This window comes from Nansenia antarctica, assembly GCF_963989245.1.
Source record: "Nansenia antarctica genome assembly, chromosome: 1".
Taxonomy (NCBI): Eukaryota; Metazoa; Chordata; class Actinopteri; order Argentiniformes; family Microstomatidae; genus Nansenia; species Nansenia antarctica.
Genome location: NC_137674.1, coordinates 9,495,258 through 9,522,451, shown reverse-complemented (window position 1 = coordinate 9,522,451; position 27,194 = coordinate 9,495,258). Strand labels below are relative to the sequence as shown.

Sequence of the window (27,194 nt, the reverse complement as noted above, 5' to 3'; positions counted from 1 at the left end):
CAAGAAGGGAAAAGAGCTGGTTTACATAAATAAAGGCTATGTACACTATCCACTATACTATACTGTACAGATAAAACACCATGCACTGTCCATACATTTATGGCTTTTGCACTATGCACTAATGTCTAATCTGGTTAGATGCCGAACTGCGTTACGTTGACTTTGTACTTGTACTCAGTCAATAACAAGAACAATAATCTAATCTAATCTATAGTATCTAAGTATTACATCAAGTACATGAGTTAGTATACTGGTCTGTTCCACTGCTGTTATACAATGAACTATGATAGACAATATGCTCAAAAGTCACATAGCACTGCAGTACCTGATGTTGATTAATGCTCACTAAGGTTATGGCTATTTGTGGTCTCTTGTATTTGTATTGTTTGTGTCTGTAGGCTTTGGGAGATATAAAGATGAAAGCAGTCATTGTTGTGCATGGCGGAGCATGGGCCATCCCTGATGACTTGTCCAAGGCCTCTGTGGATGGGGTGAAGGCTGCGGCTGTGGAGGGCTTTTTGGCTATGAAGAAAGGACGTAGTGCATTGGATGCTGTTGAGTTGGCTGTGAGGGCCATGGAAGATAACCCAGTGTTTGATGCAGGTAAAAGCTTTGTACAATCTCAGTTGATCTTCAGACACTGCTTGTGTGCGGAAGATTCATTTTAGTTTGAAAGATTCACAATTTGTGATCACGTTTTTTCAAATTCATACTATACTCTCAACTGTATGCTATGGTAATATTCAGTGGTCTCAATACAGTACACTGATGGCATTGAAAGGTTCTGAGTAATCGTCGGATTACACCGTGTCATTGGGGAGCAAAACAAGACACTTCATTAACACACTCGGCTTGTCAGGACCCATCGCATTTGTGATGGCTAACTGCCACATTAGGTGAAACTCCAGATCCTGTTTAAAGCATTGGAGCAAAATCAGCACTTCATCAGGGGATAATTGTATACACTGAAGGAGTCAGGAGCAAGGTCTAATCAATATGAAGACGCAATCTCACTTTGTGAGGAGCAAGAAGAGCTTTGAATGACCTCTGTGTAAGTTAGAGAAACAGCATTAATACTGTATTATTTCACAAATATTGGCAGCCATTGTAATTCTCCCTGTCTACTAATATCACCAGAAACTGTGACTAAGAGAATGCAATACTAGTTAGTTAGCCAATAATGACTGATCCTTAATGTGCCCTGCAATGTTTGTTTAAGTGGTTTTCCTTGTTCTGGAGTTGTTTTAATGTGATTAACTTTACAGAACCCATCACAGAAGCAATCAATCTTAACTTTATCTGAGTATTTTGAGTGACACACATGTATTTCTTTTGTATTCTTCCAAGGCATCTTCCAAGGCATCTTCTATGTCATGTCTTTTGATCATGCACCTACTCTATAAGGGTCGGAGAGACCCTGATCTCTGATGAATAAGACATTTGATTTTAGGTCATGGCGCAGTTCTGAATACTGATGGAGAGGTGGAGCTGGACGCTATTATCATGGATGGAAGGACACTGGCTACTGGAGCTGTGTCTTCCGTGAAGAATATCGCCAACCCTGTGTCACTCGCAAGGGCAGTGATGGAAAAGGTTGTCTTTTTATCTCATCTTATGTCAGTAATGTTCTTAGAAGAGCAGGAAGCTCAGGTGTTCGTCTGGAGCCTTTCTAAAGGCTATGTCCTCTTTTTGTTTCTTTTGAATACTATGACGTAGTGGATTTTGTACCTTTCTTCTGCCATGTCAAACATTTGACCACTTCAGCAGCTTTTGTGGTCCTTTGCTACTCACAAAAGAGCTTTTAATCTGCTAACCAAATATAGCATCTCTCCTCAGAGCTGCTGAAAGCACCAGTCCATGTGAGAAATGTGTCTGGAAGAGGATTAATGGGAGGCAAGGATTTGAAAAAGAAAAGAAAAAAAACATTTGAAAAGATGTGTAGATTAATCAATCATTGGTAAGATGTTAGCGATACCGATGCCATTATCGATTCTGCTTATCGATCCGATTCTTTATCGATGCTCTTATCGATTCCTGATTTTAAAAAAATGGGTGGAAAAAAAGTAGGCCTAAAAAGGTTTTCAGCATCAACGCAGCTGTTTTACTATCTCGAGTCTCTCAACACAGTGTAGAATGTGTGTCTAATACAGGGCTGCCAAGTCTCACGCAATCACCGTGAGACTCACGCATTTCAACCAGTTCTCACGCTCTCACGCCGCATCTCTATTTCTCACGGCGAGAAATAACATATATTTTTTTTTTTTTTTACTGGACTTTTATTTTTGAAATTCCTTGAAAGAAAGCTACCGGACATGACTTTCGTGGCATCTTTCTGCACGCGTGTTAACTTGAGTCTGCAATCGAAGCGGCAGGCGAGCGCTGATGGAAGAACCTGTGTTCACGCGAGCTGCAAGAACGTAGCAAGCAGGGTTGCCAGATTGGGCTACTTTTGGTCACACTGGACGGGTGGATTCGGCAGCTTTTAGACCGGTTGGGCTGGACATTGTCAATTCCATCTGGCAACCGTGGTAGCAAACTATGTGCATACATTACAACATCGTATCTGGTAGCCTACTGGATTGGGTTGCACCAATATGGCGTAAGTCATTAAACCCCTAGTTGTTACTAGCTAGTTTCAAACTAGTTGTTTACTAATTTCGGTTGCACCACGCCAATCTTTTGCCAATCTTAGCTAGTAAATACTCCGTTTTGGTAACTGTTTTTTGTTTCTCTACTGTAACATAACCAGGTACATTAATAATAATAATAATAATTAATAATTACAATTTACAATACAAATACAACAATTGGGGGTCCCTCCAAAAAAAAATCACCCATCAAGCCCTCATTCTGACCCAGGAAAAACCCTGGTATGTACTGTATAACATGATGACCACGGGTCTTTCTGCTGCTGACCAAGGGGCTGAGTCCTTTTGATGGGGCCAATTTTTCTTTTAGAGTCTGTAGGCTACTGTATTTGTTTATTAAGATTTCATAAATATGATATATTGTCTGCATTTTTTTCTTGTTTTATAAAATGTTATTATTTATTATTTTCATTTCTTGTGCTGGTTTATTATGAACAACATGTAAAATTGCAGGAAACTAGCACAAATAATTGGGTGGGAGAGAGGGGCCGCCGCTGCCAAAACGTGCACAGTTTTGGGTCGCTCCACCGCCAAAAAATCTCACTCCAAACTTTTGGTGAAACTTGGCTGCCCTGCCAATAAGTCTTAGAAGTCTGCGTGTGTATAGCCTACATTTATTGTATATTTGGGTTCCATAGAATAATAAGTTATGATAGTGTGATTCCTCCTTCTCAGAGCGTCAATGTGTTCCTTTAAAACCATGTAGGCTACTATCATTAACAACGCAACATTCTCTATGTATGGTTCCTCTTCTGTGTTCAAGCGTCTGTCTGGTGTAACAGTAAACTGGATAAAGGTTTAATGTCTTGCTCAGCTCAATTCTGGTCCATTGCAAGATATCAGTATGGCCGAGCGGTCTAAGGCGCCAGACTCAAGGTGAAAGTCCTTCCTGATAAAGGAGTATTCTCACCTATACTCGACTGGCCTCTCCGGTGTGGCCTAGTAAACACTCCCTAATACAGTGAGTAAATAACGCATTACAACTCGCTACATATGGCAGACCTTAGTATCATACTATAGTGTATTATATCCTCGGCCACTGGCTGGTTTTGTGGCGCTGTTCCGACTTTCAGTACTTCAGCAAACGAACTAGTCTCCGAAGACTAGAAGTCTGGCAAACGCATTGCTTTCAGACAGTTTTCACCGATCACTGTTTATTTTAATTCTCGAATTGCTATGAGAGAATAATAGTATACTTTTATACTTCAGCTCCTACATGAACTAAAAAGGACACGTAACCTAGATGAACAACACTATGCTCTAGTAGTCTACCATCTGAACCACAAAAACGTTGTCAGAAGTGGGGTTCGAACCCACGCCTCCAGTCTCGATTACTGCCATTCAACTCTTGAGACTGGCGCCTTAGACCTCTCGGCCATCCCGACAATTATAAATCAATTCTTTAATTGAAGAACTGAGCTGAATAAGACATTAAACCTTTACTGGCCCACCAGACAGACACGATAATACAACAGCTGTATACACTTGCTATACGTGTAATTACCTGAATATATCTGGCAAATGATATGTTTTATAATATGACAAGCACACATGCCATTGAGTAGACTATGAACCGAAGGAATGTACAGCTGAATGAGCATATGAATGTGCAATAACACTATGTGCAATATGACAACCCTCGGGTACATAAGGTTCAGAGATAGGAAATGTTAGGATATGTATAGCATAGCATAGAGTACAGCACAGTGTTTTATTTGTATAGTATAGTGGATAGTGTATATTGTAGTGCCGGAGGAAAAAGGAAAGACGTAGGCAACGTAATGATAACTGTTTAATCAAAACAACAACTTGTACTCTCAGTACAGGACCAGAAAATGGTTACCAAAACTCGTGTATCTAAACAGGAAGGTGCAACGTTAATAATCCTCCCCTCTGCCCCTAGTGCCAGAACTGGTTCCCTCCCACTACACAACCAACAGTAAGAGGAGAACATGAACCCATAATGTAGTCACTACACCAGCCCCCCCAGTGTTCACCTCAATATTGGAAATCCTCACGGCGAGGAGGGCGTATGGCCCGGCCCCTACGATCGTAGGTAAAGTCAGGAGGTGCGGGAGGAGGTGCGACATCGCCCATCACGTCCTCCTGCAGGGAAGGACGGGGGGCAGCGACGACCGGGGGCTCGCGAGCTGCGGGGGGTTGTCGGGGTCGGAGGGGGGAATGGCCAGGGCGCGGCAGGGGAGGTAGGACTGGAGGCCGGCCTCTGCGCGGTGGCAGGGCCAAGTCCAGGGGCAGTTCAAGGTCCAAGTGGGCCGGTTTGAGGCGATCAACGGACACACACTCAGGCCTACCCCCCATGTCAACCATGAAGTTCTTGGCTCCGGCCTCGATGACACGGAAAGGCCCGTCATAAGGAGGACGTAGTGGAGTCCTGTGGCCATCATGACGAATGAAAACGAACCTCGCTGAGTGCAGCTCCGGGGGCACCCTCGAAGTAGGGACACCATGCTGCGTAGTCGGGACCGGGACGAAGGTCCTGGCGCTGTCCAGCAGGGAGGCGCGCTGAGCGGCGGCGGACCAGGGCTCCGTTGACTTGGGAATGAAGTCACCGGGGACCCGCAGCGGCTGTCCAAACACCAGCTCAGCGGACGACGACTGGAGGTCCTCCTTAGGCGCTGTCCTGAGCCCCAGCATGACCCACGGCAGCTTGTCAAGCCAGTCGCTGTCCGTGAGGCTGGCTCGAAGGGCGGCCTTCATGGATCGATGGAAACGCTCACAGAGCCCGTTCGCCTGCGGGTGATAGGCGGTTGTGCGGTGGAGCTTGACCCCCAGATTCTCCGCCACCGCTGCCCACAGCTCTGAAGTAAACTGTGAGCCACGGTCAGAGGAGAGATCAGCAGGGGTGCCGTAGCGGGAGACCCACACCGCGATGAACGCCCGGGCCAGGTCGGGGGCTGTCGTTGAGGAGAGCGGAACTGCCTCCGGCCAGCGAGTCGTCCTGTCCACCATGGTAAAGAGATAGGTGTATCCGTGCGAGGGGGGCAGCGGCCCTACCAGGTCCACGTTTACATGATCGAACCTCCGCTCAGGCACAGAGAACTGCTCCAGGGGGGCCTTGACGTGTCGATGCACCTTGGCGCGCTGGCAGGCGATGCACGTGTCAACCCAGGCCCTCACATCCCTCTTGAGCCCATGCCAGACGAATTTCTCTGACACCAGCCGTGAGGACGGTTTCCTACCAGGGTGAGACAAGCCGTGTATCGCCTCGAAGGCGGGGCGCCTCCAGTTGGCGGGGACCACCGGTCGTGGCTGACCCATGGAGACGTCGCACAGGAGCGTGGCCCCTGCGTCACCGAAAACCACCTCTTCTAGGCGCAGTCCTGTGTCCGACAACTTGAGAGCCTGGACGGCGGGGTCGGCGGCCTGGTCTGCAGCCATGCGCGCGTAGTCCAAACCCAGTTGGACCGCACCAACCACCGCCCTGGAGAGACAATCCGCGACCTGGTTGGACTTCCCAGCAACGTGCTGGATGTCTGTGGTGAACTCGGATATGTAGGCGAGCTGGCGCTGTTGGCGGTCGGACCACGGCTCCGCCACCTTGGACATGGCGTGCGTGAGTGGCTTGTGGTCCACGTAGGCCGTAAACTCGCGGCCCTCCAGTAAAAAACGGAAGTGTCTGACAGCAAGCCACAGCCCGAGGAGCTCCCTGTCGAATGTGCTGTACCTTTGCTCTCTGGGAGACAGCTGGCGGCTGAAGAATGCAAGAGGCTGCCAGGCGTCCCCAACCCACTGTTCGTACACCGCTCCCACAGCAAAGTCAGAGGCGTCCGTGGTGAGAGCAGTGGGTGCCGAGGGCGAGGGGTGGGCCAACATGGCAGCGCGGGCCAGGGCCGCCTTGGTGTCCTGAAAGGCTTTGACACGCTCCGCCGTCCAGTCCACCGGCTGCTTCAGAGTCTTGCCCTTCTGGGCATCGTACAGAGGCCGCAGGATGTGAGCGATGTGGTGGAGGAAGCGATAGTAGAAGGTTACCATCCCGATGAACCCCTTGAGCTCGCTGATTGTGCTGGGGCGCGGGAAAGCAGCGACAGCTTCTACCTTCGAGGGGAGGGGGGTCACCCCCTCTGCGGAGACCCGGTGCCCGAGAAAGTCGATGGCGTTCCGTCCGAACTCACACTTCGCCGGATTGACAATCAGCCCATGTTGGCTGAGCCGTGTGAAAAGGGCCCGGAGGTGGGACAGGTGCTCCTCCTCCGTGGTGCTTGCGACGAGGATGTCATCCAAGTAGACGAAGAGGAATGGTAGGTCCCGGAGCACCGAGTGCATGAGGCGTTGGAAGGTCTGCGCCGCGTTCTTCAGGCCGAACGGCATCCGCAGAAACTCGAAGAGCCCAAATGGCGTGATTACGGCCGTCTTAGGGACGTCCTCGGGGTGCACCGGCACCTGATGGTACCCCCGTACCAGGTCCACTTTGGAGAAGAAGCGTTTGCCTGCCAGGTTCGCTGAAAAGTCCTGGACATGTGGGACCGGGTAGCGGTCAGGCTTGGACGCGTCGTTGAGGCGGCGGTAGTCCCCACATGGGCGCCACCCGCCGTCTGACTTAGGGACGATGTGCAGGGGAGACGCCCAGGGGCTGCTCGAGCGCCGAACGATGCCCACCTGCTCCATATGCGCAAACTCCGCCCTGGCGATGGCCAGCTTCTCCGGGTTGAGGCGCCTGGCCCTGGCGTGGAGGGGAGGCCCCTCGGTCTCGATGTGGTGCTCCACTCCGTGTTTCACCGTGGGCGCGGAGAAGGTGGGCTTGGTAAGGTCGGGGAATTCGGCGAGCAGCCGAAGGTACTGGTCACTTTCGGCGAGCGTATTGGACCACCCGCTGTAGACCGCCTCCCCCTGCGTACAGGCGAATGAAGCGAAAGTCTGTGAGTTGACCAGGCGCCTGTTCCCCACGTCCACCAACAGGTTGTGGGCGCACAGAAAATCCGCACCAAGGAGGGGAAATGTGACAGCCGCTATGACAAAATCCCACGAAAAACATTGCCCTCCGAAGCACACGTCCACCGCCCTAGTGCCGTAAGAGCAGATAGGTGTGCCGTCCGCGCCTGCCAACTGCGGACCACGCTCCTCCTTCGCCATATCCGATCTCTCTGCCGGAATGATGCTCCACTGGGCACCTGTGTCACAAAGGAAACTGCGACCAGAGGCGGTGTCTTGTATGAAGAGCAGCCTGTTGGTGACGCCAGCGCTCAGGGCCACTACTGAGCGCCGGCCCCGCCGTTTCCCGTCGGTCCGAAGGTGCAGGGTGAGCGGCACCGTTTGGCCATGGCGCCAAAAGTGGCGTGGTAGAAACAATGGCCCGCAGCGTTACCCTGCTGGCCAGAAGGTCTGGCGTCATCCTTCGCTCTCCTGCGACGGTCGGGTGGCGGGGCGGCCGCGGGAGCGAGCAGGTCGGGGGACCGTTGAGGCATGGCCAAGACGAACCGGTCCGCCTCCCTGGCCAGGGCGCGGGGCTCCATGATGGCGGTGTTGGCCAGCGCCATCCTAACTTGAGCTGGCAATGTGCGCATGAACAGCTCTGTGAAGAGGATCATGGGGTCTTCTGTACCGAGCAGGTTTAGCATCCTCTCCATGCTCGCAGAAGGCCTCTCGTCACCCAAGTCCGACATGGCAAATAGGCGACGCACCCTCTCCGCAGTGGACAGTTCAAATGTCTCTAGAAGCAGGGCCTTGAGGCGCTCATATTTGTTCGTCGTCGGGGGAGCAGACAAAAAACCTACCACTCGAGCTGCGGTGGAGCTGCCCAACATTGCCACAGCATGGTTGTACCGGTCGTCGTCGTCATCGATGTCACTTTTATTGAAATGTGCCTCTACAATAGCAAACCATGCAGCAGGCGTTGAGTCCCAGAATTCTGGTAGCTTGAGAGTGGGAGTGTGCGCACCACGCGTTACCCTGACAGGGGATGGTGATGGCTGCCGCTGGTATGAACGTCTTCCTCGCCCGGACATTTTGCAGGATTGTAATGTTCGTCGCTGGTTTTCGTACACAATTACGTTAACAAAAATCCACGTCGGGTCACCAGTGTAGTGCCGGAGGAAAAAGGAAAGACGTAGGCAACGTAATGATAACTGTTTAATCAAAACAACAACTTGTACTCTCAGTACAGGACCAGAAAATGGTTACCAAAACTCGTGTATCTAAACAGGAAGGTGCAACGTTAATAATCCTCCCCTCTGCCCCTAGTGCCAGAACTGGTTCCCTCCCACTACACAACCAACAGTAAGAGGAGAACATGAACCCATAATGTAGTCACTACAATATAGCCTTTATTTATGTAAACCAGCTCTTTTCCCTTCTTGTTTTTAGTTTTTTTTTCCTAGCACCAGGGGAGCCCCCCCTCCCAAATTTCGTTGTATGGTACCTGTACTATATAAATGACAATAAAGACCATTCATTCATTCATGCATTCATTCATATGGATAGGCTATAGACAGTTCCAGTTGTAATCAAAGTCATGGTGATTAGCATTGTTAGCAGCATGCCCTTCTAACTGAGCTACATCGAGCCACTGACTATGCTGTATGTTCTTGTTAATAATAATAATAATAAATTATATTTATATAGCGCTTGTTAGAGACCATGCAGTGTTATGGTACCTTGAGGTTGAACTCGATGTTATAATAATGTATCTTACAGAACATTGAATGAGTCAACATTGCTAACACCTGCCATGCTCTACTTAAAATGTGTCAGCAGTGGGGTTCGAACCCACGCCTCCATAGGTGGGGCCAGTCGAGTATTGCCGTAACGCAGATTTGACCATTTATTAGGTGTTAGCTTGTTAACTAGCTAGCTTTATTAGAAGCTAATTTAGTTCAAGCTTGTTTGTTTTTGTTAGCTGACTTAGCGTGGTTTTGTTTGTTGTGTTGTTCACAAGTTATCGTGTGTGTCTGTGTGTGTGTGTGTGTGTGTGTGTGTTTATTAGTGTTAGCTTATTAGCTAGCAGAGCTGCCAAGTCTCACGCAATCACCGCCCCCACACCTCCACAGCCCTCAGACTCAGCACTGGGTCCCCCCAGGGCTGCGTGCTAAGCCCCATCCTCTACAACCTCTACACCTACGACTTCACCCCCGTCCACCCCAGCAACTCCATCGTAAAGTTTGCAGACGACACCACCGTGGTGGGATGCATCTCGGGGGACGACGAGGCGGTGTACAGGGATGAGGTAGAGCAACTGAGCAAGCTGTGCAAGGTTAACAACCTGCTGCTGAACAAGTCAAAGACCCAGGAAATCATCGTAGACTTCAGGAGGAAAAAGTCCGAGATCCAGCCCCTGCTCATCGACGGAGAGAGCGTGGAGAGAGTCTCAACCCTCCGATTCCTGGGGATGCACATGCGGGATGACCTGACCTGGAAGGACAACACAAAAGCCACCATCAAGAAGGCACAACAGCGGCTATACATCCTGAGAGTCCTCAGGAAGGAACACAGCAAGCAGGAGATACTGGTGACCTTCTACCGCGGCGCAGTGGAGAGCATCCTCACCTACGGCATCTGCAACTGGTTCTCCAGCTGCACAACCGCGGAGAGAAATGCGCTACAGAGAGTCGTGAGAACAGCACAGAAGATCACCGGTGCCCCCCTCCCCTCTCTGGAAGAGCTGTACAACACACACTGTCTCAGGAAGGCCTCCAAGATCTCCAGGGACCCAACCCACCCTGGGTACGAACACTTTACCCGGCTCCCCTCGAAAAGGCGGTTCAGGACCTTGGCCACAAGGACAAACAGACTGAAGAACAGCTTCTACCACAGGGCCGTCCAGGCCCTGAACACAGCAAAGACCTAGGTTCTGGGCCCTGGACAGTCTGGACGGATTGATGGCAGCTGCTGGACTGAAAAAATCAGGTGTAGTGCTGAGGCACAAATATGTACATTTCAAGCCTGCAAACTGCGACACTTTAAATAAATATGCAATAACACTATTGTGCAATATGACAACCCTAGTCGTCTATCTGTACAGTATAGTATAGTGGATAGTGTACATAGCCTTTATTTATGTAAACCAGCTCCTTCCCTTCTTGTGATTTTTTTAAAAGTGTTTTATTTATTTTTTCTTCTTCATTCATTCAATAATAAATAGTAATTGCAATTTATAATACAAATACAACAATTGGGGGTCCCTCAAAAAAGAAAATGGCCGCGCTACGCGCGCACAAGATCAACCACCAAGGCCTCATTCTGACCCAGGAAAAACCCTGGTATGTAGCCTACTGTATAACATGATAGACATATATGAGCAATGCACTGTATATAAGATGATGACCACAGGTCTTTCTGCTGCTGACCAAGGGGCTGAGTCCTGTTGATGGGGCCCAATTTTCTTTTAGAGTCTGTAGGCTACTGTATTTGTTCATTAAGATTTCATAAATATGATATATTGTCTGAATTTTTGTCTTGTTTTATAAAATGTTAATTATGTTCATTTCTTGTGCTGGTTTATTATGAACAACATGTAAAATTGCAGGAAACTAGCACAAATAATTGGGTGGGAGAGAGGGGCCGCTGCCGCCAAAACGTGCACAGTTTTGGGTCGCTCCACCACCAAACAATCTCACTCCAAACTTTTGGTGAAACTTGGCAGCCCTGGTCTAATAACATTTGAACATGTTTAAATTAATTACAATGCTCTTTTTCTTAAAAGGATATAACTTGAAAAAAACAAATGAAAAACTGACTGATAAAATAAACAATTCTTCTTTCGAAAAATAGGCATTAATACTCCTTTTCAAAAAGGGAATAAGCTTGAACCAAATATAGGGTGCATTCGTAAATTCGCTCTGAGAGCGCTGGAGAGCACACTGGGTTCAACGTCCTAGAGCGACCAAGTAATTTGATTGGACAAGAGGCATTCCATGAATGCTGGTCAGATTTCCAGAGCGTATTTACACCCTGACACTATGACGTTGCATTTTGTTTGACTTTGTTTGTCACATTTTAAATAGATAACATGCTACTTTATTAGCTTTCTCAAACAGCGCTCGAATACTGTACTTGTTGCGACTAAATAAAACTTTACACTCTGACACTACACTGCAGAGTTTTTGCAATTTGCAACTGTCAGAAAAACATGCCGGCATCGATAAAATGAATCGATAACCTTGGAGGCGTACGATTCCGATGGATCGAACAATTTGTTCTCTGGCTCTCAATTGGACTCGATTCCAATCCCTAATCACATTGTTAAACAACTCATTGAAAGTTTAAAAATAATTTAATGTTTATAATTGTTGATGATATTGCAATGTGTCATGATGGTATGAATACAATTAGTTATACAGTATATACATACATATAAGCGCGTTGAGTTGCATTTCATGTACGAAAGGCGCTATATAAATAAAGCTTTACTTACTTACTTACTTACCTATAGTACCACTGTCTGCCTACAGTGACTGGCATGTATGGAAATCAGTTTTTTCTGTCAGCTCCTCAAAATTAAAGCAATTGTGTCAGTTAAAAAGTAATTACTGCACAGTACTGAGTTCAAAGTTACACATGTGACCTCCATGCAGGCATGGTTGTTTCTGTCCTATGAAGCTAATGAATCAAAGGAGTATCAGGAGCAGATCAGCATCCTTTGTAGTAGGGAAAAGATCACATGATTCCCCTCCCCAGGAAGAGTAAATGAAAGTCGCTCTATTTAATTGATGTAACATTGAAAGTGACCAAAGTGTCCACATTATAAGGAAGGGTCACATGGTAAAAACGAACAGAGGAATTTGGAATATATGCTTTGAGGTTAGAACCTGTAAAGAGGCATCTTTGTACCCGCTGGGCTGCTCTGTAATCTTGTATTGCTGCCAGCTAATACCTCACTCAAGATGTTATCTGAAAATGGATGGGAAACATGACTGAGAGGAAGGCCTATTACAAAAGACTGACAGCACAGTGTAATAAAATAGCATATTCCATGATTTATTAATTTACTATGACACTTTCAATCAAAGTAACTGACAGGGGTTATAATTAATTGTTAGGGATACAGATTATTCTTCTTCCCCCTGCTGAAAACAGCAAAACCCAAGGATACTGCAGCAGAGTAGCATCGTTATCATTATCCTTATCCTTCTGGCCAAGTCTTTACCCATCTTAACATAAACATAATGCCATTTCTGTAATTATAGCTCCCGAATATAGCTTTTTGTTAAGAATCCAATCTTACTCCCATAGGTAAAACTCAGTCACACAACACAATGGTCTTTTCCTCATGTTTCTTAACAACAAATCAGTGCATTATTACCTGGGCTAGCAATTCACACAACACATTATTATTGTGTGGTGTAACAATGAGATTTAAACTGAGATTTACAGTCTGAAAGAAACTGGTTTGCTTCTGCATTAGCCTTATGGTTATGGTTAAAGATAAGACGCAGAGAAGTCTTGTATCACTTAACCTAGAAAACACTCTGAAGTGTCACCTTGTCACTCAGGGGAAACAAAAGACAGAGGCCATATGTTCTGAAAACGGATGATATTGGGCACCTGTCACCACCCTGAAAGACCTTGGTTCTGCTCTGAGCTGGCAGATCTGTTTAACAGCTCTATATTAAAAATTCATCAGGGAATGATCAATGCAGCGATCAAGCTTCACTGACCCTGTGTTCCTTCCTGTTATCTAGAGTGCACCCAGCCTGAAAGAGATAAATGACATTAATAACCATTTTAATATTTTAAAAGTTTCACAATAGGACTAAGGTCTTCTCTAGTGTTTTGTTACATGCACGACAAAACAGTGTTTAAACTCTGAAGATACAGTACAGTGTTTGCACTTAGTAAAGTTATTGGATTTTTTTTGTTGCTCTCAATGAAATATCGATCATAACACAAAGTACATAATATAATTGTTTATTTATATAGAATACAATTTAAAGTGAGGTTGTTGGATTCAGTAAATCACAAATTGAAACATTATATTTGCCCAAAATACCAGACATACAGTGGGGTATAAACATCTGGACACCCCTAGACAAAGTGCCTTTTACAATTAATATCTAAGTGAAAAGAAGCAAACCTAACCTCCAGATTAGATGTTACTGAAACATGACACATTTCATCACATTAAAGCAAGATTATTATTATTATTATTTATTTATTTACTTTTTACAGTTTCAAAATAATAAAACAAGGAAAAAGGCCTTGTGCAAAAGTTTGGGCACCCTGTCAGCTAGTACTTTGTAACTCCTCCCCGGGCAACTATAACAGCTTGCAAACGCTTCCTGTAGCCAGCTAAGAGTCTTTCAATTCTTGTTTTTCCCCCATTCTCCATGGCAGAACACCTCTAGCTAAGAAATATTATTCGGCCTTCTTGCATGCACGGCATGTTTGAGATCTCTCCACAGATTTTCAATAATATTCAAGTCTGGGGACTGTGATGGCCATTCCAAAACCTTCATCTGTGTTTCCTGGAAGTGGTTGATGGTTGATTTTGAGGTATGCTTTGGGTCATTTTCTTGCTGGAATACCCAACCCCTCTTCACTTCAGTTGGGAAGCTGTTCTTCTCTACAAATACTTCACCCTTTTTTCTCCAAACATACCTTCTTTGGTTGTGGCCAAAAAGTTACATTTTGGTTTCGTCAGTCCAAAGCACCTTGTTCCAATAGGCTTCAGGTTTCTCAAGTTTTTTTTTGTTGCATACTTCAGATGCTTAATTTTGAGTTGAGGTTGTAGGAAAGGCTTTCTGGCAACTCTGCCAAGTAGGTCTTTGTTGTTTAGGGTACGGTGTATTGTAACTAGACCGCTGTCTGCTACTCTTTTTTGCAGCTCTTTTGCAGTGATGTGTGGGCTCTTCTGAGCATTTCTCACCAGATCTCGGGCCATTCTATCTCAAGTATTTCTTGGTCTTCCAGATCTTGCCTTGACTTCAATTGTTCCATTTATTTTCCATTTTCTGATGATGTTTCTGACAGTGGAAATGGGTAGTTTGAAACATTACAAGAGTTTTTTGTAGCCTTCTCCTTGATGGTGGAAGTGAACTATCTTGATTCTGACATCATTGGACAACTGTTTAGAGGAATCCATGGTTTTTAACACCAGACACAACAGCCACCGCAGTCTGATACTTTAGAAGGCATGGAGTTACTTCAGAATATATAGTTCAACCCTGAAATTATATTTACCTGACTCATTGAAGCCCTAACGAGTAAATCACTTCAAATCAAATAATCTTCTCAAAAGGTAACAAAGAATAATCCAAAAGGGTTCCCAAACTTTTGCACAGGGCCCTTTCCCTTTTTTATTATTTAAAAACTCAGAAAAATGGAAACCATGCTTTAAAATTTGCAGAAGGTGCAGTGTCATTTTTTACTTTGTAGCATTTAGTGTTCAGGTTTGCTTTTAATCACTTGGAGATTAATTGTAACAGATATTTAAACCAGCGGTGCCCACATTTTTGCACCCCACTGTATGCCAGAGAATTCAAACCAAAGATACCGGTAATCATAATCATGACATTGCCCTGATATACAAGTAAGCAGTTCCACCACAACACGCAAGTGTAAAGTCAGTCAACATCCTCTTTGTTGTTTTCCTCCGTGTCCATGGCGATACACCTATAGATGTCCTCTGTCAGAAGAAATACCAGAGAAAAGCTGATAAATATTAGATTGAGTGAGATAGATAGAATTGCACTTTGGCAAAATGAGGCTCATAGTGGTTATTGCTCCCTTTGTGTTGTATAAGGGTAGGTGTCAGACTGATGGCATTTTACACAGCAGGTATGGATTTAAGATCAAATGTGACTCAGACGCCATAGATAGTGTTACTGCTTGCACGTAATGGCAGGTCAAGGTGATCTTACTGGTTGGCTTTGGAAAGCCACGTAAGCCACGTAATGGCAGGTCAAGGTGATCTTACTGGTTGGCTTTGGAAAGTATAGCCCTTTTGTTGGGCTATAGATACAATTTAAAATGGATTACATTTTGAAAAGAAATTGCCATCAATCCACACACAATACCCCATAATGATATAGCAAAAACAAGATTTTAGGGTATCAGGTTGTCATTACAAACGGAGTAAATGGAGAGGAACAAAACTGCTCAGGAATGCGACCCTGAGGCCTGGGGAGACTTACATAAATCCACAAAGAATGATGGAGAGGAAAAAGCACAGTCAATGCAACAACATCATCTCAGTCACTCTACACAATTGATCTATAGTGATAACTGCATCATATTATGGATATTTATGTCAGGATCAAAAGAAAATTATGAAATTTGCTGAGTTGGTAGTGGCATCCTAATCCACACAGTGTCATTGATTCCGATGTAAACCAGAGACTATAAAAACAAAATATTCTAAAATCACATGAACTAATATCCTCGCACTCAGATGGACTCAATTGAACTTGTTGACTGACTTGTTGAAGATATTTTTGCATTTGAGCAAGAGTGTCATAGCAAAGGGTCTGAATACTTATGTACATGAGGTATTTCTTTATTTCAATTTTAATACATTTGCTAAAATGTTCTCACTTTCCATTTTAAATTGTGTCTATAACACAACAAAATGTGGAAAAAGTGAATACTTTCCAAAGCCACTGTATGTGCTCTGAGGGACATGTCTTACTGTGGTATGAATAATTCCATTAAGAGAGTTGAGGACAGAGGGCCCATCAGATTAGTTTTTGTGTTTGTCTTAATTCCTTCAATGAACACAATTTATTTTAATGAGTTTGGCTACACAGCTAAAACGAGATTTATTTGTTTGTTCTGTATACATGCAATGGCAAGCCATGTGCCTTTTCATTCAACAATTCAATCATTCTTTTCAATTCAATCAACAATAATTTGACTCATGTTTTGTTTCTGTTTTCTATATCAACCCCTCTTGACTTGCTGCTATGGAATGACCTCAGACGGACCACATCATGTTGACAGCTAGAGGTGCAAACATGTTTGCTGAAAGCATTGGCATACCAATGGTCCCTACGGACACCTTGGTGACAGAACAAGAGAGGAAAGACTGGAAGAAGAACAAGAAGTATAGTACTGGAGTGAAGGAACTCTTCACCCCTCAGAGGTAATAAACTGAAATAGTATGTTATTTATAGAAGGTGAATTTCCTCTTAGACCATTTTATTGTATTTATTAATACTCAACATTTACTACTTCTATTAACAGTGATCGGGTTTTAAACTAGTGATTGTATTTGCTGATATGACCATGTCCCCCCACATTTTGTTGGAGCTGATACTAGGAATCCATGCCAAATTTTGCATTTCCAGATTGTCGTATTCACACTAGCCAAATTGACGTTTCATCCTCCAAAGATGATCAATAGCTATAACTCAAAATCACATCATAAAGGCATTATTCCCACCACAAGTATAGAAATGTGCAACAACTATCCATATCTAATGAACTTTCCACTCTGTAGACAGCTGGTGTGCAATGCATATTGCAGAGGAAGGAGACAAGTTGACACAGTAGGGGAAGCAATTTGTAAGAGAAGCTGAATGTGAGTGAAGCAGCGGCTGGCCGTGTGATGGATGATCTGACAGTTACTGTGTGGTAATTCCGGAGACTTCTCAGCCTTCCCACTGAGTGACAAGTCAGAGCTGGATCACTCTGGATAAAGTGGAGTTATTGTTAGAGACCTCCATTGACTTTTGAAAATGAATACACTTTTTAGTTCGTGGAGGGACAAAGAGAGAAAGGGGGACGAAGACAGAGTCGCCAAAAGTAATGGCGTTAAGCTTGTCTGCAAGTAGCAAGCCTACACAATGACAATTTCAGCACAAAAGATGCACTCAAAGCACAGCTCAAACATTAGTATCAGTTTATTGATGAATAGCCATTGCTCCTTCAGGAGATGGATGATGGTAAAGTCTAATGTTAGAATTGTCTGCCCAGACTGCTACCTGGCAATCTTCACACCAATTTCATTTTTCACAATTTTTCAAGTTCTGTATTTCTCTGAAGAGTATCTCTGGTAGCCCAGCAATTTTGGAACAACATGACATGGGAGAACCACTGGACTGTATTGGAAAATGAACAATGTTTTGAGAGATTGCGGGACACATTGCCTAGGGTTCTGTAAGCAAAGTCGCACTCTTGTAGAGGTAATGTGGTTATTTCTGTAAAAATCCATTACATATGATACATATACTCTCATGCTGCTGTTAATAAATAGTTCCGAATTATAGGGTGGCTTGTTATCAACATTAGTTGATTTAATTGATTAGGATTGATTGCCCTTCAGTGCCATTGTCTCACGTCAGATAACGCGTCCGGGTTCTGTGATGGAACAATAGCACAAGCCTTACAGGAGGGTGGCCATAACTGTGCTAAATCCACAGAGCCCTTTATTATTGGAATGGAATGGACCTTATTGTCACCGTCACCTCCCAGAGAGGAAGGCTGGAGAGCAGAGGGGCTAGGGCCATCATAGGGAGTAACCCCAACCCCTTAGGGAGGCAGTAAAAATAGTGCACTGGTGGTGCTAAATGACAGTTGGCTGAGCTACAGACCTTCATCCCACTCTGCCTCTGCTTCATTATTTATGTTGCCCTGGTGTTCCGTCCAAGGCACCTGGTACCTGGCTTTTTAATACAGATCCCTTGGATTCAATTCCACCCTGCCTTCATTTAAGGTTATTATGCAAAGACCCTTCTGTGTTTCCTTCTGTGTAACTGCTACCCCAACTGGACAACTTCACTAAAAAGATGATTCAAGTATTGTGATAATGGTAACAAATGTGGCTCAGTGATGACATTGTAGAATCAATCTCATCCCATCATACCATGTCAGATAAAGAGATCTTCCACAGGATTCAGGTGTCACACGATCCATTAGTTTGTTTATGGCTATTTAAAAATTTAACACAGAAATCTTCCAGAGTTACAGAGTTTTTAGAGTTTAGTCCAGCCTCAAACACTTTTTAGATTTTGTTTTCACCTGAGCCGATGAGCCAAATCCAACCATCAGTTGTGATTTAATAGAGCAATCAGTGAGCTGTCAGAATTGATTGATGTCTCCCTTCAGGAAGCTGTCAAGTGATTCTCCCCCAACTGGTCCAGACAAATATTCGTTTTTAGGAGTGAAGGTGGTAACCCACTTTGCTCAAAGATTTGTTTGACTGGTATTTGTTTCGCTTGCCCTTGGGCTACCCTTTCCCATAAACCTCTGATGCTTACACACAAATATAATATTGTATACATACAAGTAGTTATAATTTGACATCTTGTAGTGTATGTTTGAATGTTGTAGGACAGGATATCTGCAGGTTTGCTCAAAAGTGCAGTTTTTGGAAAGGCAGTATTTATTTAAATCACAACTTGCATTTTCTTGCCAACTAAAATGTACATTTGTTCACACTTGTCAACAGTACTCATTGTGTCTACAGGAATATAATAACCAAGTGTATTTTTCCATTTTTGAAAGGCCACTAAGTTTTTGTGCAATTGAGAATATGGTATTGAAATTGTACAATATGTATAGTATTGTGTTTGTCTCTTTACAGGTTGATAGGTTTTGCATTTTGCACAATAGAGTTGGATGTTGTACTCCATTATCAACAGAATAATATGACTTTCTCATTTTAGTAACCATGACACTGTTGGCGCAGTTGCTGTAGACTCTTCTGGTAATGTTGCATGTGCAACTTCCACTGGAGGAATTCGAAACAAAATGGTGGGCAGGGTTGGAGACTCTCCAATCATCGGTAAGTAGCTCTTTGTTAAACTTAGGAATTATTCTGATTGTTAGGTTTTAGTCTATTGTTTGGTTTCAAAGAGCCCCAACAGAACCCTAGAACCGCTGTTATCGAGCAGTTTACCAAATAGGATCACTTTCATTATCCCAATTGTTCAAATGTGCACTTTATTCATTATATATTATTTTGTTTGTTAACATAGTAAGCCAACCTTCTTCAGTCAAAAAGTTGTTTGAGCCAGCCATCCAAAAATGTTTTCTCCATCTGGCTGACTGAATGAATGAATGAATGAATGAATGAATGAATGAATGGTCTTTATTGTTATTGCTATAGTACAGGTACCAAACAACGAAATTGAGGAGGGGGGGCTCCCCTGGTGCTAGGAAAGAAAAAAAGAAACTAAAAAAACAAGAAGGGAAAGGAGCTGGTTTACATAAGTAAAGGCTATGTACACTATCCACTATACTGTACAGATAGATGACTAGGGTTGTCATATTGCACATAGTGTTATTGCACATTCATTTAAAGTGTCGCAGTTTGCAGGCTTGAAATGTACATATTTGTGCCTCAGCACTACACCTGATTTTTTCAGTCCAGCAGCTGCCATCAATCCGTCCAGACTGTCCAGGGCCCAGAACCTAGGTCTTTGCAACAATGAGTAGTTGCTCTATAAACAGCAGTGGAGGCTGGTGGAGGTAGAAATCAGAGGACGGCTCATCGTAACGAATGGAACAGAATTAGAAATGGTATCACACACGTGTACAGTATGCTACTGATATTGATATCATGTGCTCCTTTTAATACTACCAGTAGTGCTGGCAAATCATCTGGCCCCTCATCTGTTCAATTGAACTGAATGAACCTCAGCAATTCTTTTTTGTTGATAATGTTCCTTTCCATTTGATCTCTTGTAAGGCTCTGGAGGGTATGCAGACAACCACTGTGGTGCCGTATCCTGCACTGGCCATGGAGAGTCCATCCTGAAAGTCACCCTGGCAAGACTCATTCTCTTCCACATGGAGCAGGGTAATTTAGACCAGAGCACAGTGAGCTTCACAAAACCATATATGTCATTAATTTAAGTCATTAAGTTCTTTAAATTGTTGTAGTAGTAGTGAATTTGTCATATCATTGTGTAGTAAGAGGGATTCAGATACAAAACCAAACTGTTTTCATAGTGATTTTTGATAGGTATTTTGGATGTGGAAAAACAAGGATATGGATGGATTTCATGGCATTTTAAAGGGTACTGGATGGAAGAAACTCTACTATTCTTGTCATGGCATTTGAAGTGTCTTGATAGATATGAAATACAGTACCAGTTCACCCACACCAATTGAGATTTGTTAAAGTAGACTGTGATAAGTTGGCCTCATTGACAATTGCCAATTCTGGGAATCCTCAGGTTCAAATGTGAGAATTGTTGGGCTGGGTTTAGAGGCTGGCGAATTATGATAAAAAATATTTTACACCCGCACAATTGGCCTATTTTACTTTTGGCAATCAAATTAGCAATGCACCAGAAACTGGGTCTCCTCTTGCCAATGTGACATGATGGATTGCCAGGTCTTTCCAGTGATGCAAAATCTAATTATTCTTTAACAAAAACTCATATGCAAACACAGTTGATTGTCAGATTTGATATTGAAAGGTGGAACTAATATGCTGTCAATTACAGACGTGTCACAATAGGAATTGCAAAATGTATAGTTAATTAGGTTACATTCACCTCTTAATAGCTTCTGTTAATTAAAGCAATTTTGTGATTTAAATTGTTAATTAGCAGCTTCCTTAGAGCAGAATGTCTGGTGACTGTGAAACTTTAGAGGACTTAAATCATCTATTGATTAAAAGATAGAATGGATAGGAAGCAAAGCTCTAAGAGTTTGCAAAAAGTAAATAATAGTATCTGGTTCACAGTGCTGAGAAACAGGAAATTGTAATTGAGTGTAGTTTTTAGTTTTTTTTTTACTGCTTCTTCATAAAAATTATGTGTTTATTATACTTTCTTATATACATATATAGTCAAGTACGGTAATGTCTTCTGCTCAATGATAAACACCTACTATTGTATGTCATGGCCAAGTGATGCTGGTGTAGGAGAGAACGCAGTATAGAAAGCATAATTCAGCATATGTTGTTTCAGATGAGCTCTGATTCTGACAGATTAGTTGTCCTTTTCAGGGATGGATTAATACACGCAGACGGCTAAAATGGATGGGATCTTCCTCATGTAATACCTTTTCATAGTGTGGAGAAATGTACATATTTCAACATTTCTCAATAGCAGGCAAGGCTGGTGGAGGCAGAAATTGGAGGATAGGCTTGTGACGTTTGTGATGTTTGATATCGTTCCATGCATTACAATGAGCCTGTCCTCTGATTTCTACCTCCACCAGCCTCTCCTGCTCCATTGATGGTCCATTCTGTTGTGATGAAAGATGTTTGAGTAAAACCACTGTTTTGTTTTGAAGTAGTGCTCATTCTTTCATCCCAAACTATAACATTGTCACCCGATGTGGATTGCCACAGTTCACCGGGTATAATAAGTAACACAGTTATATAAACACCAGCACTACCAGTCAACACCACCATCTGCATTACCTTTTTATAAATGGATGCAAATGCTGTGGGGTTTTGACATGCCTATTGCTAATCATTTTAATTGGTGAGCAATAGGAGGAGGTGATTGACCATACCACGGCTGCAGTTGGCTGATAATGAGGCAGTGTCTGTGGAGGGGTCAGTGGGGGCTATTGTTCGTTGGAGTGTACTCTGGTAATGCCAGGGAAATGGGAGGGATGGCAGCTCTCTCTCTCTCCCTGTGAGCTATTTCTTTCTTGGTCATATGCACTACCCACAGCTACAATGCAGTTCCATTAGGCTTTGAAATGTTTTCACTTTTCAGTGCCTTAAAGGTAGTCTGGCTTTCATAACAATGTGTTTTGTCAATGGTGGTCAGTAATGTCTTATGTTTTATTCAAATCAATGTAACACAATGCCACCTGGAAATATAGGAATGCAGTTGTATAGGAATATAGGAATGCACATGGCACAAGTGCTATGTTCATAGTCAGGTTAACTTTCTGATTTTTGTTTTGTATTACCTCATGATATGGTGTGTGCATGTGTGACAAAACCTTCTCAGTAGTTTCCTAATCTTTTTCTCTTTTAAACAGGTAAGAATGTCCCGGAGGCTGTGGAAGTCTCTCTGCGCTACATGGGGGAACGTGTCCAGGGAGGAGGAGGTGCCATAGTGGTTTCCCAGACAGGGGAATGGGCAGCCAAATTCACTACAGAGCGAATGGCCTGGGCAGCAGTGGACGGAGAGGTATTGTGGTATGGTTTAGAACCAAACGAAGAGTTTAAGGAGACGTTAACACAATAGCTGCTCTGTTTGTAGTTCTTTTAGTTTTCGTTTTTTTTTAGCAAGTGCTTTTAGTTGGCTAAGCCTTCCCCCAGACAACTTAACCTTAACCACTCAAAGTTAATGAGCGTGTTCGAGAGCATTGGTTTTAAGTGCTGATGAACACTGCCTTTCAATACCTGTGGCATGATGAAATGTGCAGACTACTTGAGATTAAGAGAGTCGCAAGATCGACGTTTGCAGTTTTTGGAGCAGCCCCATAGTTGCTCCTCACCATTATGCAGTTGCTGGTGCCTTCATTGTGGGAGGCACTTTTCATGACTGGTCATAGGAATGTTTATTAATGTCTACCTGAATCAGGAATAGCTCTATATACCATCATTTGTAGACTGTGGTAGGATATAAATGATTATGGCATTTGAGGGATCTATTGATTTCACGTGCGCAGTATGTTCAGTAGATGGTTGTGTTATGTGATGGTTAAAATACATTAATAAATTAAATAAATTAAATAATTCATAGAACATTCAATTGGTGATTTTTCATACACAATAGCAGCCATGTTCTCACTGCCATGTTTTCAAGCTATGCTGTCAGAATTTACTACAATTGTCCAATTTAAGACTTTCCTGCATTCTAGTCGGTTTGGCTTTTTAACTCAAACACGCCGAATACCTAATAGTGCCTAAACACCATGTAAGTCGAAGTACTACATAGTTGTGTTGCTAACATAGAGCCTTTTTGAATATGTTTAGGCACTATTATTGTTTAGTAGTGGAAGTGTGCTGATTTCACGCTACAGTAATGTGCAGATGTGTATTTTAAGGTAACCTTGTACTACTGTGCCTTGTATCGTTTCTGCCTGCATGTTTTGCTAGGAGACTGTTGGTTTTATTTGTATTACAAAAGGGCTGTAACATCATTAAAGCAATTCATTAAGCAATCAAAGCTATTTATCGTATTTATTACTGCGATCAATAGACTCATGTCAGTAATTACTGGTAGCAGGTTGGGGCTCTATGTTGATGAATTCTGACTATTACAATAACTCTGAGATGAAAGGAAACCGATCCTACAAAATAGACCAATGTCAATGTCATGTCAGTTGCGCACAGGGAAGCCAATTGCCTAAGTTCCCTTTATGGCAACATTTATTTAACCTTTATTTATTCAGGGAAAACACACTGAGACCAAGATCTCTTGCAGGTGTGCTCTGTCCACAATATAAAACAATATAGGCTAGTAGTAAATATACAACACAGTAAAATACAAAATAGACACACTAATTAATTCAAACAAAAGCATGCCTCTGTTAGTTGATCTTTCAGCAAGGACTACAAATGACTGTGACAAAGTGCACCAACCTCAGTACACCCAGCAGAGAGTTCTGAGGAGCACAGTAGCTAAAAGCTGTTTTTCCTAACTCTGTGGCCACCGTGGGACATTAACAATCTGTTCACCACTAGGTCGCCATAAAAGCAATGATGTGAGGTCAAATTTGAGTTTTAAAAGAACTGCTTTACACTCACCCAACACTTTATTAGGAACACTATACTAACACAGGGTAGGGCCTCCCTTTGCTCTCAAAACAGCCTAAATTCTTCATGGCATTGATTCCACAAGATGTTGGAAATGTTTCTTTGAGATTCCAGTCCATGACGACAAGATTGCATCAGATCAGATCAGATTTTTCAGGTGCACATTCAAGCTGTAAATCTCCTGTGCTACCACATCCTAAAGGTGTTCTATTGGATTCAGATCTGGTAGTTGGTATGACCTGCTGGTCATTACTGCCTGGCGCACCTCCTCCGGTGCCTAAAGGGTCAGCCGCAGGGTCGTCAGCCAGGAACCACCACTCATCAACGCTCCTTTAATCCTGGAACGTCTCCTGGTGTTGAAAGTGACAGGGACGTCTCCCTGCCACCCCCTGCAGCTGGCGTCTGGGTCAGGTGTTCTTTCCCCAACACTTGTCCTTCCTCCTCAGCCACAGCCAAAAGTTGCCCTTCGCCGCCTCCTCTGCCAGTTCTTTTGTTGCCTTCTTCAGCTTTCCTCCTGTCACTCCTGCATCCCTCAGCAGGCGTGTGGTTGACATCCCCATGAGGCCTCGGCTTTGGTTGATCCTTGCCAGGCCTTCTGAGAGCTGCTTCAACCCCTCCAGTATCACGGTCAGGTCTGTGTCCAATTTCCGCCATGCCTCTGCCTCGTTCACCTTCGGCCATTTGATCTTGCTTCTGCTGGCTGGTTACTTGCTCTCTGCTTTTTTGACCTGGCTCAGTTCTGAGGGGACTTGTGGGAACTTCTCCTTGGTGCTCACACAGGGGCTCACTCTCCACCAGTGGGCCTTCTTCCTCCACAACTTCCCTTCCTTCAGCAACATTGGGTCCATCAGCACTGGTTTTTCACCCGGCTTTCAGTCCCTCTTGTCTGACCTGGCGCTGCAGTGCAAGGTTGCTGTTGGCCTTTCTCCCCACACCTTGTTTTTCCCTGGTGGATTCGCAACCCCTTGAATGTGGTCACATTCTCCCATCCGCATTTCCACAGGATCTTCTTCTCGTTGTTTCCATTCCAGTCGTTACCGTGTGATCTGTCCTGTTAGGCTATCTTCCATCCCGCCTCTCAAGTGGGTTGGGTAACAAGCCGTCCCCTCCCGGTCCGGTCCTTTCCCGCCGCCAGCCAGGCTTTCCTGGCTATCCTCCAGTCTTCCCTGGATTCCAACTACCCTGTTCACAGTAGTCACTCGGTTGCCAGAAAAGTTCAGCTATATGCAAATGTTGTTTTGAATGTAAAGTAGAATAAAGTACCGGTACTGTAGTAATTGATGTTCTATGGCATTGGCTGCATAGGCTGCATATTTTTCATCATATTCATAACATTTATAAAACAATTTGCCCGATTGATTGACTGGGAAAAAATTACCTTTCGAGGACTTTTTTGTCATGGCATGGAATTCATTTGTATGGAATCTTTTTTTCACTATGATATGAGCTTCAAGACAGGATTTATAAGACTATTGTCCCTCAAATAAGGCTTTTGATCAAATATACATGGATCTTAGACCATCATTTCACATTTGATACTGGATAGCAAATTGAAATACTCTAAAAGCATTGTCAAATGATGGATTTGGACGTTGTGGTATGAGTGAGTACATCAAATGCTAGAAATAAACAATTAAAGTTGTGCAAGGTTAACAACCTGCTGCTAAACAAGTCAAAGACCCAGGAATTCATCGTAGACTTCAGGAGGAAAAAGTCCGAGATCCAGCCCCTGCTCATCGACGGAGAGAGCGTGGAGAGAGTCTCAACCCTCCGATTCCTGGGACACAACATGCGGGATGACCTGGCCTGGAAGGACAACACAAAAGGCACCATCAAGAGGGCACAACAGCGGCTATACACCCTGAGATGCCTCAGGAAAGAACACAACAAGCAGGAGATACTGGTGGCCTTCTACCACGGCGCAGTGGAGAGCATCCTCACCTTCGGCATCTCCAACTGGTTCCACAGCTGCACAACAGCGGAGAGAAACGCGCTACAGAGAGTCGTGAGAACAGCACAGAAGATCACCGGCGCCCCCCTCCCCTCTCTGGAGGAGCTGTACAACACACGCTGTCTCAGGAGGGCCTCCAAGATCTCCAGGGACCCGACCCACCCTGGGCACGTACACTTTGTCAAGCTGCCCTCGAACAGGAGGTACAGGACCCCGGCCGCTAAGACAAACAGACTGAAGGACTGCTTCTACCACAAGGCCGTCAAGGCCCTGAACACAGAAAAGGCCTAAGTTCTGGGCCCAGGACAGTCCGGACGGATTGTATGGCAGCTAGTGCTGAGGCACAAACATGTACATTTTCAAGCCTGCAAACTGTGACACTTTAAAATAATGTGAAAAAATACTCTTGTGCAATATGACAACCCTAGTTGACTATCTGTGCAGTATAGTACAGTGGATTGTGTACATAGCCTTTATTGATGTAAACCAGCTCCTTACCTTCTTGTGATTTTATGCTTTTATGCTTTTTCTAAAATGTGTTTTGTTTTCCCCCCTTTCCTAACACCAGGGGAGCCACCCCTCCTAAATTTCGTTGTTTGGTACCTGTACTGTAGCAATGACAAATAAAGTCCATTCCATTCCATTCCAAAGTTAAAAGTTAAATGAATCTCTGGCACTCTGGGAGATGTGCTGTAGATAAAAACATATTTTTAAAAACTGAGCTGAGCATGTGTGGAAGATTTTGTCTCCTTCCTTCTTGCTAGTCTTTGCAGCCTAGAATATGACACACCCACTGACGACGTCACTGTTCTACGTTTTGGTTCCCGCTTGAGAACCACAATTTTTTTAGGCTCCGAACCAATTTATTTTCGATCTGAATGCGCCGGCCGGTTCCAGACTTGGTTCGCGAAAGCGAACCGGAACGATTCCTTGGCGGTGTGAAAGCCCTATGAGTGAAACACAGAGCATCACAAAGAGAACCACTGATAACCACATCCATACCAGAGAGGCCGTGGCAACGTGT

The 27,194-nt window shown here is 44.1% G+C and overlaps 1 protein-coding gene across 1 annotated transcript; it reads left to right on the top strand.

The window, feature by feature from the left end:
* Window positions 1-416: 416 nt before the first annotated feature.
* LOC308164421 (isoaspartyl peptidase/L-asparaginase) lies at window positions 417-22,702 on the top strand (the record flags this gene model as incomplete). The annotated part of the gene is made up of 6 exons (XM_080538522.1): window positions 417-603; window positions 1,451-1,593; window positions 16,517-16,680; window positions 19,205-19,323; window positions 20,230-20,340; window positions 22,494-22,702. The coding sequence occupies 6 exons, from the start codon at window positions 417-419 to the stop codon at window positions 22,700-22,702; spliced, it is 933 nt and encodes a 310-aa protein (XP_080394648.1).
* Window positions 22,703-27,194: the final 4,492 nt, after the last annotated feature.